This window comes from Papio anubis, chromosome 1 (assembly GCF_008728515.1).
Source record: "Papio anubis isolate 15944 chromosome 1, Panubis1.0, whole genome shotgun sequence".
NCBI lineage: Eukaryota > Metazoa > Chordata > Mammalia > Primates > Cercopithecidae > Papio > Papio anubis.
The window spans coordinates 76164197-76177623 of record NC_044976.1 but is presented as its reverse complement, the minus strand read 5'-3'; the positions used below and the strand labels follow the sequence as shown (position 1 = coordinate 76177623).

The window sequence follows — 13427 nt, the reverse complement described above, 5'->3', positions numbered from 1 at the left end:
CTTTGTCAACCCAGCACCCATATGCACTTATACAACCAAACAACAGTGGCAACAATATCATGCTTCTGCCTGACGTAATACAACTAGGCTCCTGCACCAGTATGTGTTTCATTTGCCCTTTCCCCGTGTTTAGGAGACCCAAAGTCCCATCAGTCACTATACCTATTTCTAAATGATATTCATAAATCTTTTAGTTCAGACAGTATAGGCACGCTTTTCCCTGTTATACTCCGTGATCTAAAGAATGAACTATAGGCCGGGCGCGGTGGCTCAAGCCTGTAATCCCAGCACTTTGGGAGGCCGAGATGGGCGGATCACGAGGTCAGGAGATCGAGACCATCCTGGCGAACACAGTGAAACCCCGTCTCTACTAAGAAATACAAAAAATAGCCGGGCGAGATGGCGGGCGCCTGTAGTCCCAGCTACTCGGGAGGCTGAGGCCGGAGAATGGCATGAACCCGGGAGGCGGAGCTTGCAGTGAGCTGAGATCCGGCCACTGCACTCCAGCCCGGGCGACAGAGCGAGACTCTGTCTCAAAAAAAAAAAAAAAAAGAATGAACTATAATGTTAACCACCAATATACCTTATGATAGTAGTCAAATGAAAGAAAAAAAATAAATTGGTAGTTATTTCAACATCTGGTAAATATTTATAAATATGTACATGGAGCAAGGAAGAAATATGTATCTATAGCTAATCACTACTATTTCCTTATTTCCTCTGTTCTCAGCCAATACCTTGGCTGGTTGTAAATGTGTTTACCTCATAAAATAACCCAAGACCTTCATTTCTGAAGGGTTTGAACCCTTAGTAGTCTTGTCTGTATTAGATTTCTCTGAGTATGGAAATACTAAATGGTGCCTATAGTGGGTTGAATGGTGGTTCCCAAAAAGATATTTCCGTACTCTAATCTCTGTAATTTAACCTTATTGGTGAATGTGACCTTACTTGAAAAAGAGGTATTTGCATATGTAAGGTTTTTTGACATGAGATCATCCTCAGTTGTCTGAATGGGCCCTAAATCCAGTAAGTGACCTTTCACAGAGATACACAGCAGAGAGATACACAGAGAAGAGGTGAAAATCATGAAGATGGAGGCAGAGGTTGGAATGATACAGCTGCAAGGTAGAAGCTTTAGAAGCATGATAGGCAAGGAATGAGTCTTCCCCTAGAGCCTCTACAGGGAGAATGGTTCTGCTGACACTGGGATTTTGGATTTCTGGTCTCCAAAACAGAGAGAATGAATACCTTTTCATTTTCCAAATTTGTGGCACTTTGTTATAGCATTCCTCTGAAACTAATACAGTGGGTATAATCTGATTTCCCAACATAATCCTCTGTTCCTATTATGTAGTAATGTAGTATTCATTTAATTTACCCTTTATAACTGGGATCAGTCATTGCAGCCAGTACTGTAACCTCCTCTTTGCTTGCTGATTCAGTGACATGAGAAACTCAAAATGGCCAGGGAGCTGTCTCAACTTTCAGTCCAGTCAAATTGTTGTTGTGTTCCCTCGGGATACAAATCTTCCACATTTAGTAGAGGCCGAAGTTGTGAGTGTGGGAAGCAAAACTTTTGTGAATATGTCAGTAGGTAGTAGTAGATGAGCTCTCTTATTTCCTTTACCTGATTCCTAGGTTTATGTATTCTCGTTATGGGAAAAACCACCATATATTGGTATCTAATTTGGAGCATATACGTCATTGTGTAAGATAGTACCAAACTCACAAAGTGTTGCCACCCACACAAAAAAACTAAGTCCAGTAGGCCAACATCTTTTGCAAATGATGGCACATGGTAACATCAGTGAATTTTATGAAAGTAAGCCTATTTCTTCATTTCTTTTGTGTAAAATGAATTCCAAGGTCAGAGCCAGTGTAGGATATTATGGTTATGAATGAGTCATTCACTAAGTCCAAGAATAGTGGTACTTGGTAAAACACTGAGTTAGGAAGGTAGACCTAAATCCAGTGTAAGTTATAGGTGTTTAAAAATCATGTGTCATCAAAGGACTCGTATCCAGACTATATAAAGAACATACAACTCAATAAGTAAACAAGTATTCCAAATGGAAAATAGGCAGAAGATTTGAATAGAAATTACCCTTAAGAAGATAGCGCTGATAAGCACATAAAAAGTACACAGTCTCAGTCATTAGGGAATTCCTATGAATATTGATGAGGATGCAAAATGCTGTGTGCCAAATGATAAACAGTTTGGTAATTTCTTGTAGGTTCAACTCCTAGTACATGACCCAGCAATCCCACTCTTAGGTATTCATTCCAGAGAAATGAAAATTTATATTAGCATAAAACATGTAAACAAATGTTTATGGCAGTATTGTTCATAATTGCCCAAAACTAGAAACAATTGAAATGTCTATCATCTGACAAATGGATAAACAAAATGTGTTATAGTTGTATAATAAAATGCTACTCAGCAGTAAAAAGGTCATGGCATACTGATCCATGCAGCAACATGGACAAATATTAGAAAGATTATGCCAAGTGTAAGACAGACGTACAACGGACTATATAATGTCTAATTCATTTATATGAAATTGCTAAAAAGGGAAAAAGTGTAGAGACAAATGATTAGCAATTTCAAGGACCAAGAGAAGGGGAACTGATTGCAAACTGGTGCAGGACAGCTTTTGTGGGTGTTGGAGGGCTCTAAGCTGGATTGTGGTGACAGTTGCACAACTGTAAATTTACAGAAAACCTTTGAAGTCCACACGAAGAGTGGGAGGATTATACCTTAATAAATTTTTTTTTTTTTTTTTTTTTTTTTGAGACGGAGTCTTGCTCGGTAGCCTGGGCTGGAGTGCAGTGGCCGGATCTCAGCTCACTGCAAGCTCCGCCTCCCCGGTTCACGCCATTCTCCTGCCTCAGCCTCCCAAGTAGCTGGGACTACAGGCGCCCGCCACCTCGCCCGGCTAGTTTTTTGTATTTTTTAGTAGAGACGGGGTTTCACCGTGTTAGCCAGGATGGTCTCGATCTCCTGACCTCGTGATCTGCCCGTCTCGGCCTCCCAAAGTGCTGGGATTACAGGCTTGAGCCACCGCGCCCGGCCTTTTTTTTTTTTTTTTAAAGCAAATCTGGGACTGGGCAAGGTGGCTTATGCCTTTCTTGCACTTTGGGAGGCTAAGGAGGGAGGATTGCTTGAGCCTAGGAGTTGGAGATTACAGGGAGCTCTGACCATGACCCTGTACTCCAGCCTGGGCAACAGAGCAAGACCCTGTCTTTAAAAATAAATAAAATTGACCGGGCTCAGTGGCTCACGCCTGTAATCCCAGCACCTTGGGAGGCTGAGGCAGGCGGATGACTTGAGGTCAGGAGTTCAAGACCAGCCTGGCCAACATGGTGAAATCCCATCTCTACTAAAAATACAAAAATTAGCCAGGTATGGTGGCGGGCGCCTGTAATCCCACCTACTAGGGAGACTGAGGCAGGAGAATTGCTTGAACCAGGAAGGTGGAGATTGCAGTGAGTTGAGATCACACCACTGTATTCCAGCCTGGATGACAGAATGAGATTACGTCTCAAAAAAAAAAAAAAAGAAAAAGAAAAAGTGCAAACCTATGATTATTATTCTGTAATATTAGGGTTTATTTTTTGTTTGTTTTATTCAGGCCCCCCGCCTTTTTTTTTTAAACAAAGCACATGTGTGGACAAAAATAACACTGGAATATAAAAATAAGTGCCTTTGGTGGATTGGAAGCTAGGTGAAGTTTCTGAAAAACTGAAAAAGCAGATAGGATCAGATCAAAGAAGCAAGCAAGTGCCACAGGAAATGACTATATGGGCTTTAATCTTGGAAATGGCAGATACCGTGATGACCCTAGCATTCTACCTGTTGCACTGTACCAGGCAGCAAGCATAAAGGTATCTGCCTAGGTAGAGCAGTGAATGCAGACGTGTGAAGTATGATTGATATTCAGGGAGGTACATCAGGAAATTGTATCCTAAATAACAAAACAAAACCTCAGTACATGGGTTGATTGAATGGCAAAATAAATACTATTGGAGAGCAAATTAGTGTGCTGGAAGATGTAGCGGAAAGATTTCTCCCAAGGTAAAGCACAAAAAGATAAGCAGACAGAAGGAAGAAAAGTTTTGACATGTTGAATAGCTATAGGATCCAATATTTTTCTATTATGTATTTTTAAAAAGAGAACAGGGTGAGAACTACATTTAGAGTAACCATTTAGATAAATTTCTCAGAACTAGAGAGAAACACGTCCTTAAATTAATGAGGTAACTGCTTAACTAAATTTTAAAAAGCTTCTACCTAAACACATAGGAAGTAACTTAATACCAAAGATAAAGTAAGTCCTGAAAGTGTTTAAACATGGTAGAGGTATGAATTTAATGGTTGTTATAATTCAGCATCTGGCAGATTCAGTCTGACATTACATTTTAGAAATCTCAGTTCTCTAGGGATAAGTTTCTCACCACAGAAAGCCCCAACTTTAATTCCATGCCTTGAGACAAATAAGCCTTGATTTCTTTGTTAACCATCAGAGACTGCCACAGCATTTTACATTTCATTGTTCCACTGAAGCAGCTAGCTACTTTGTGTCCCAGAAAGATCTTTGCCCTCAGAGAGCTTATATATACATACATACACACACATACATATATATACACACACATACACACACACACACACACACTTTTTTTTTTTTGAGACAAGGTGTTGCTCTTTTGCCCGGGCTGGAGTGTGGTGGCATGATCACAGCTTTCTGCAGCCTTGATCTCCCACGCTCAAGAGATCCTCCACATCAGCCTCCTGATGAATAGCTGGGACTATAGGCATGTGCCACCACCCCCAGCTAATTTTTTTTTGTATTTTTAGTAGAGGTGGGGTTTACCATGTTGCCCAGGCTGGTCTTGAATTTTCTGGTCTCAGGTGAGCCACTGTGCCATGCCAGAGCTTATATTTGATAAATACGTTATATTAAAAGGTGATGGGTACAATGGAAAGGGGAAACAATGAATAGAATCAGAGGCACCAAGATTATAGTGGTGAGGGGGAGGAGTCAGGTTGGAGTTTTATATTTTATTTTGATTTTATTTTATTTTTGAGATGGAGTATTGCTTTTTTGTCCAGGCTGCAGTACAGTGGCGTGATCTCGGCCCACTGCACCCTCCTCCTCTTGGGTTCAAGCAATTCTCCTGCCTCAGCCTCCCGAGTAGCTGGGATTACAGGCACCCACCACCACGCCTGGCTAATTTTTGTATTATTAGTAGAGATGAGGTTTCACCATGTTGGCCAGACTGGTCTCGAACTCCCCACCTCAAGTGATCCGTAAGTGATCTGTGACACTGGGATTACAGGCGTGAGCCACCGCGCCCAGCCCAGGTTGAAGTTTTAAACAGGATGGTCAAAATAGGACTCATTGAGAAGATGACATTTAAGCAAAGACTTAAAGGAGGTAAGGGAGATAGTCATTCAGATACCTGCAAAAAGAAGGGTTACTGCAAAAGCCTTGTGAGGCAGGGGTGTATTTGTTTGATTCTGGGAATAACAAAGTGGCCAGTATGACCACCAGTGAAAAATGAGGAAGAAAGAAGATGAGGTCAGATTATGGGGTGAGATCATGGAGGTACTTCTGGGCTATTTTTATAAGGAAATCTGTGGACAACCACAGGCGGTTGATTAATTTGATTAGAGGAATTATATAATCTGAACTTGGTTGTCTTTGTCCACAGGTAGTGTGTTCCATGGATTTAATTGCCCATCATGAGATATTTTTAGGAGTCTTACACACTGCTACAATTAGATTAATTCCAAATACCCTTAATTTTCCCAAGCCTCTTTTGCTTGTGCTTCTCTTTCTGTATCAGTTTTTCTGTCGCTTGAGTTTTTTTTAACTGGCTAACCTGGCAAAAAAGAAATTTACTAAGAATAAAAATTGAAAAACCATACCTCCAAAAGTTTGAGAACTAAGGTAGCCCTGAGTATCTACCTGAATTGACATTGGAGTGATTCCATTCTAACCATTAGGTCACTTCTCTGAAGATTTTTATTTCTGGTAGAGTTGTGTATAGTTTGAGTCACATACCCATTCCTTAGGTCGAGGGCCGGAAGAGGGAATTGGTTTTTAGGGACTGTCCCACCGCTTTTTAGAATTTACCTATACATTTATGTATATTGCTTGTGAAATGACATGTAGAAGATCATTCATTGCAGCATGGCAGGTAATAGCAAGTTGTCTACCAGTATCTTAAGTAAACAAAGTATAGACTGTGGATATAATATGTGTACATAAATAAAGTTTATGCATTAGATTTTTTTTTTTTTTTTTTTTTGAGGCGGAGTCTCGCTGTGTCGCCCAGGCTGGAGTGCAATGGCTAGATCTTGGCTCACTGCAAGCTCCGCCTCCTGGGTTCACGCCATTCTCCTGCCTCAGCCTTACCGGCAGCTGGGACTACAGGCGCCCGCCACCTCATCCGGCTAGTTTTTTGTATTTTTTAGTAGAGACGGGGTTTCACCGGGTTAGCCAAGATGGTCTTGATCTCCTGACCTCGTGATCCGCCCGTCTCGGCCTCCCAAAGTGCTGGGATTACAGGCTTGAGCCACCGTGCCTGGCCTATGCATTAGATTTTTAATAAATATGTGCAGTATTTATTGTTTTGAAGACTTTGTCTTGACCATCTTCATTTACCCAATCTTTATGCCCCTTTTATGTTTACTTGTTAAATTTTGAGACAGAACCTAGAATTGTTTATTCATATATGCTACCACATATCCTAGTACTAAGTTAGGGTACATCTTACTGTACCACTTTTTTTTTTTTTTTGAGACAGGGTCTTATTCTGTCACCCAGCCTGGAGTATAGTGGCACAATCATGGCTCACTGTAGTCTCAACCTTCTGAGCTCAAGTGATCCTCCTACCTCAGCTTCCCGAATAGCTGGGACTACAGGCACGAATCACCTCACACAGCTAATTAAAAAAATTTTTTTTTGTATAGGCTGAGTGCAGTGGCTCACGTCTATAGTCCCAGCACTTTGGGAGCCCGAGGCAGGTGGATCACTTGAGGCCAGGAGTTCAAGACCAGCCTGGCCAACGTGGTGAAAACCTCATCTCTACTAAAAATACAAAAATTAGCCAGGTGTGGTGGCAGGCACCTGTAATCCCAGCTACCCGGGAGGCTGAGGCTGGAGAATCGCTTGAATTTGGGAGGCGGAGGTTGCAGGGAACCCAGATCGTGCCATTGCACTCCAGCCTGGGCAACAACAGCAAAACTCTATCTCAAAAATAAATAAATAAAAATAAAAAATAATATTTTTTTTTTTTTGTAGGGATGTTCTCACGATATTGCCCAGGCTGGTTTTGAACTCCTGGGTTCAAAGACTCCTCCTGCCTCAGCCTCCCAAAGTGCTGAGTTATCAAACACTGAAGTGGAATGATTGTATTGTTTTGCCATAAAGCAAGTTTTAGATACTAGGTGATTGTTTTTTTTTCCCCCATCTAGCTTAATAGAGCGTTCCAAGAAGAGGACTCTCCAGCTACTTTTTATTGCATCAGTATGCAGTGGTTTAGAGAATGGGAAAGTTTTGTGAAGGGAAAAGATGGAGGTAAGTGGTTAACTGAAAAAAATTTTTTTGGTAAATTATTTGTTGTTTTGTTTGACAAATATTTCTTGAATATCTATGTGCACTTGGCATTACACTATTGAACAGAAGAGAAAAAAATCCTGTCCTCAGGGATCTTCACGTTCTAGTTTATATTCTGTTGGTTTTAAATTTTGTTAAACTTATTTTATGAATTATAGCAGGAATAAGAGAACTGAACAAAGTAAATCTGTGATCTTAATATTGAAAAAATTTTGGAAATCTTTATAAGGAATAAGAGGTTGCTTAAGTTACGGTTTATTCAATACAGTGGACTTTTAAAGTAAAATTGTATAACAATATTTAATAATTTGAAAATAAGATGCTCTGATATGTGCTGGGCGTGGTGGCTCACGCCTGTAATCCCAGCACTTTGGGAGGCCGAGGTGGGTGGATCACCTGAGGTCAGGAGTTCGAGACCAGCCTGACCAACACAGTGAAGCCCTGTCTCTACTAAAAATACAAAAATTAGCCAGGTGTGGTGGCAGGCACCTATAATCCCAGCTACTCAGGAGGCTGAGGCAGGAGAATTGCTTGAATTCGCAAGGCGGAGGCTGCAGTGAACTGAGATCATGCCACTGTATTCCAGCCTGGCCAACAGAGCAAGACTTTGTCTTTAAACAAACAAACAAAAAAAAGACATTCTGATATGTGAAAAAGGCTGCAACAATATGCCCGGTTAAAGCTTTTTTGTATTTATGTATTTACTTTTTAAAATTTTTAATTAATAGAGACAAGGTCTTACCTCTGTTGCCCAGGTTGAAGTACAGCAGCATGATCATGGCTCACTGCAGCCCTGACCTCTCAGCCCATGCGATCCTCCTACCTCCATCTCCTGAGTAGTTGGGACCACAGGCATGTACTACCACACTTGGCTAATTTAAAAATTATTTTAAAAAATTAATTGTAGGCCGGGCGCGGTGGCTCAAGCCTGTAATCCCAGCACTTTGGGAGGCTGAGGCGGGTGGATCACAAGGTCAGGAGATCGAGACCATCCTGGCTAACATGGTGAAACCCTGTCTCTACTAAAAATACAAAAAACTAGCCGGGCGTGGTGGCGGGCGCCTGTAGTCCCAGCTACTCGGAGGCTGAGGCGGGAGAATGGCGTGAGCCCGGGAGGTGGAGCTTGCAGTGAGCCGAGATCGCGCCACTGCACTTCAGCCTGGGCGACAGAGCGAGACTCCGTCTCAAAAAAAAAAAAAAAAAAAAAATTAATTGTAGAGATATGGTCTCACAGTGTTGCCCAGGAACTCCTGTGCTCAAGGAATGCACCCACCTTGGCCTCCCAAAGTGCTGAATTACTGAGTTCTCTCTATATTGCCCAGGCTGGCCTCAAACTCCTGGGCTCCAGCGATCCCCTTGCCTCAGCCTCCTGAGTAGCTGGGACTATAGGTGCACACCACCTTATCTGACTTTTCTACACTTTTAAAAAAATTGTATTTTTATTTTGTAAGTTCCAGCATACATGTGCAGGATGTGCAGGTTTGTTACATAGGTAAACATGTGCCATGGCGATTCACTGCACCTATCAACCCATTACCTAGGTATCAAGCCCAGCATGCATTAGCTGTTTTTCCTGTTGCTCTCCCACCCCTCATACCCCAGCCCCCCACCAACAGGCCCCAGTGTGTGTTCTCCTCCCTGTGTCCTTGTGTTCTCATTGTTCAGCTCCTACTTACTAGTGAGAACATGCAGTGTTTGGTTTTCTGTTTCTGCATTAGTTTGCTGAGGATAAGGGCTTCCAGTTCCATCCATGTGCCTGCATAGGACATAATTTCTTTCCTTTTTATGGCTGCATGGTATTCCATGGTATATATTTACCACATTTTCCTTATCCAGTCTATCATAGATGATCATTTGGGTTGATTCCCTGTCTTTGCTGTTGTGAATAATGCTGCCATGAACATATGTGTGCATGTATCTTTATAACAGAATGAATTACATTATTTTGGATATATACCCAGTAATGGGATTGCTGGGTCAAATGGTATTTCTGGTTCTAGGTCTTTGAGGAATCGCCACACCGTCTTCCACAATGGTTGAACTAATTTACATTCCCACTAACAGTGTAAAAGTGTTCCTATTTCTCCACAGCCTTGCCAGCATCTCTTGTTTCTTGACTCTTTTTTTTTTTTTTTTTTTTTTTGAGGTAGAGGCTCACTTTGTTGCTCAGGCTGTAGTGGAGTTGGTGAGATCTCAGCTCACTGCAACCTCCTCCTGGGTTCAGGCGATTGTCCTGCCTCAGCGTCGTCTTTTGAGAAGTGTTCATGGTCTTTGCCCACTTTTTAATGGTTTTTTTTAATTGTAAATTTGTTTAAGTTTCTTTTACAGCTTTTGATGATGACCATGTGGTTCACTTTTGCCTTAAATTTTAAAAAGAATGTATTTAAACACTTTCCTTTATAATGCTTTTATTGTTTTTAATGTTACTTTGATAATCTGAAGCACATTAATTGTATAATTTCTTTAAAGTTACAAAGGAATTGCTATTTTTTAGCATTAGTGGTACATTTTGACTTGTAATCCCCAAACGGAGAGTTAAAAAATAATTTCTGTTAGACTGTGATGGTTGTGAACAAGTCTCTCTTATCTTCTTTCCTGGTTCTGTTTTGGGGGAACTAAGAACTAAAAACGAAGAAGCTCAGGAGAAGACATTAAGAATTAACCATAGGCCAGGCACGGTGGCTCATGCCTGTAATCCCAGCACTTTGGGAGGCTGAGGCGGGCGGATCATGAGGTCAGGAGTTCGAGACCAGCCTGACCAACATGGTGAACCCCATTTCTACTAAGAAAAACAAAGCAAAAATTAGCTGGGCGTGATGGCGTGTGCCTGTAATCCCAGCTACTCAGGAGGCTGAGGCAGGAGAATCACTTGAACCTGAGGTGGAGCTTGCAGTGAGCTGAGGTCGTGCCACTGTACTCCCACCTGGACGACAGGGCGAGACTCCATCTCAAAAAAGAAAAAAAGATTAATAATTTGGCTAAGAAATAACCAATCTGATAATATAGTTACAGGTCACAATTTTGTCAAGCACAAAATTACACAATTTTTGTTACATTTCTTTGAAAAATACATTTTGATATTTTTTCCTTTAGATCCTCCAGGTCCTATTGACAATACTAAGATTGCAGTCACTAAATGTGGTAATGTGATACTTAGGCAAGGTAAGTTTGACTTGTATTTAAGCTTTTACTTGTGAGTGATTTGTCACTGTTAGAAATATGTTATCATTAGTCATCTATAGTACTCTTTTAGCCAGCTGAAGAATGTAATCCATACATTAACTAGGGGCAAATAATGGAAAGCAGACACTATTTTTTTTTATCTGAGGAAAAGTCTTAAGGCTGTTGGTAAGAGCTAAGAAAAAGCATCTCTGACATTTTAAGACAAACCGTATGTTGCAGCTTATAACAATATGGGCTGGTAGTCTGCGGATTCATGTTCCAAAAGTTCTCAGTTATCCCTAGAAGATTCATGCTGGGGGGTACATTATGAAAGCTTTTGCAATATGAATGTAGGTTTGTAAACATTATTTCTTCTACATAATTTTAAGGAGCAGATTCTGGCCAGATTTCTGAAGAAACATGGAATTTTCTGCAGTCTATTTATGGTGGAGGTCCTGAAGTTATCCTACGACCTCCGGTTGTTCATGTTGATCCAGATATACTTCAAGCAGAAGAAAAAATTGAAGTAGAAACTCGGTCTTTGTAATTTTTAGGATGTAGAGAGTTCTCATGAGGAATCATTTTCACGTCCCCTGACATGTACACATGCGAAAACATTCCTAAAAGCGTGTTTATTTTCTTTGTTTTTTTTTCATCATTTATCCCATTTATTTCTTCTTAGTGGGCATTATGGAAGAATATATTAAAATGTGTAATATACCACAGGTTGGTATATTTAATTTTAAATACTTACCATAAAGTCTTTCAGTGTAATTTTTCTTTGAGACAGAGTCTTCCTCTGTCACCCAGGCTGGAGTGCGGTGGTGCGACCTCTGCTCACTGCAACCTCCGCCTCTTGGGTTCAAGCGATTCTCCTGCCTCAGGCTCTTGAGTAGCTGGGATTATAGGCACCTGCTACCACGCCCGGCTAATTTTTGTATTTCATGTTGCACCATGTTGGCCAGGCTGGTCTCAAACTCCTGACCTCAGGTGATCCATCCACCTTGGCCTCCCAAAGTGCTGGGATTACAGGTGTAAGCTACAGCGCCTGGCCCAGTGTAATATTTTTGAAAGAGGAGGGACAATTGTGAAATCAGTAGATTATCTTTAATCTTTGTACTACATGCAGATCCATAGTATCCTTTGTAGTGTTGTAAATACTTTTACTTTGAAAACTTTTTCATTACCCTAAATCACCGTAACTCTGACCAGTCTTTCAGTTCTCCAAAAGCCTAATTTAATTGTGTAGTTTTGTCATGGCTTCATATAATAAAGAGCCTATTTTAAGTTGAAAGTAGTAGTCAGAAAATTGTTAATTTCCTAAAGCTCAGGAAACTAGAGTGTCACTTTTTTTGCACTGCAACATATACACTAGCTTATTAAAATTTACAAAATGTCTTTTTGAATGTATCAAGGATGTATTTAGTTTGAGTGGAATTTGTCAGCAAATATCAGTAACTTATTGCCGCTTATATTGTACAATGTTAAACTTCAATTCCTGTAACTCTGGTTAGTATTAATGTCAATAACTAAAAAACTTAGAGTTAGTTTTAGGGCACTTTTTATTTTGAGAGCATGAAGTGTGGAATGTGTCACTGCGATTGGTGATAAAACTGACGCCACTTGTAGCTTGATTTTTAAAATGAAATAGATAAAGTCTTTTTGAATAATATAGTATGCACTGCTGTTTGCTTGATTATGTAATGTCAAAAGTTTAACTATATTCCAAGTACGTAAACATACTTGATTACATTGAGGATGTTGAATATCATTCATGATGGCTTTGTTTTGGTTTGGGGCAGCTGTCACCAGCTAAAGCAATGTTGTTAAAATTAGCTCAATAAAAATGATTTTAAAATGTAAAACTTGAATGTTGAATTTATTTGATAGACGTTAAAGGTAAAAGGTATAAAGTTTGTTAATATTAATACCTTCTTGCTGTTTCTATTTTATTTGATTTATGTATTCTTTTGAGACAGAGTCTCACCCTTGCCCAGGGTGGAATGCAGTGGCACAGTCTTGGCTCACTGCAACCTCCACCTCCTGGGTTCAAGTGATTCTCCTGCCTCAGCCTCCCAAGTAGCTGGGGTTACAGGCATGAGCCACCACGCCCAGCTAATTTTTGTATTTTTAGTAGAGATGGGGTTTCGCCATGTTGGCCTGACTAGTTTCGAACTCTTGACCTCAGGTGATCCACCTGCCTTGGTTTCCCAAAGTGTTGGGATTACAGATGTGAATCACTGTGCCCAGCCAGTTTATTTTAAAATTTTTATTTATTTTGAGACCGGGTTATGAGACTGGCTAATTTTTATCTTTTTTTTTGGTAGAGATGAGGTTTCACCATTTTGCCCAGGCTGGTTTCAAACTCCTGGGCTCATGTGATCCAGCCACCTCGGCCTCCCAAAGAACTGGGGTTATAGGTGTGAATCACTGCACCCAGCCTCTTATTTCTTAATCAGAAGTATGCAAACAAGTCATTCAGTGTAGTAAAGTTGGTTTTTATTTATTATTTTAGTTTTTTTAGACAGGGTTTCTCGAGCTCTGTCACCCAGGCTGGAGTGCCCAGCATTGAATACAGCTCGCTGCAGTCTCCATCTCTTGAGATCAAGCGATCCTGCCACCTCAGCCTCCTGAGTACCT

At 40.7% G+C, this 13427-nt stretch overlaps 1 protein-coding gene across 3 annotated transcripts in view; it reads left to right on the top strand.

Annotated features, from left to right (window-relative positions):
* Nucleotides 1-12652, top strand: part of USP33 (ubiquitin specific peptidase 33) — a 70699-nt gene extending 58047 nt beyond the window's left edge. For all 3 annotated transcript variants that reach the window (XM_003892097.3, XM_009211256.1, XM_009211249.1), the window contains exons 22-24: nucleotides 7484-7586; nucleotides 10719-10787; nucleotides 11177-12652. In XM_003892097.3, the coding sequence (XP_003892146.1) occupies nucleotides 7484-7586; nucleotides 10719-10787; nucleotides 11177-11334 (330 nt within the window). In that variant the 3' untranslated portion in view covers nucleotides 11335-12652. The remainder of the gene's footprint in view (nucleotides 1-7483; nucleotides 7587-10718; nucleotides 10788-11176) is intronic.
* Nucleotides 12653-13427: the final 775 nt, after the last annotated feature.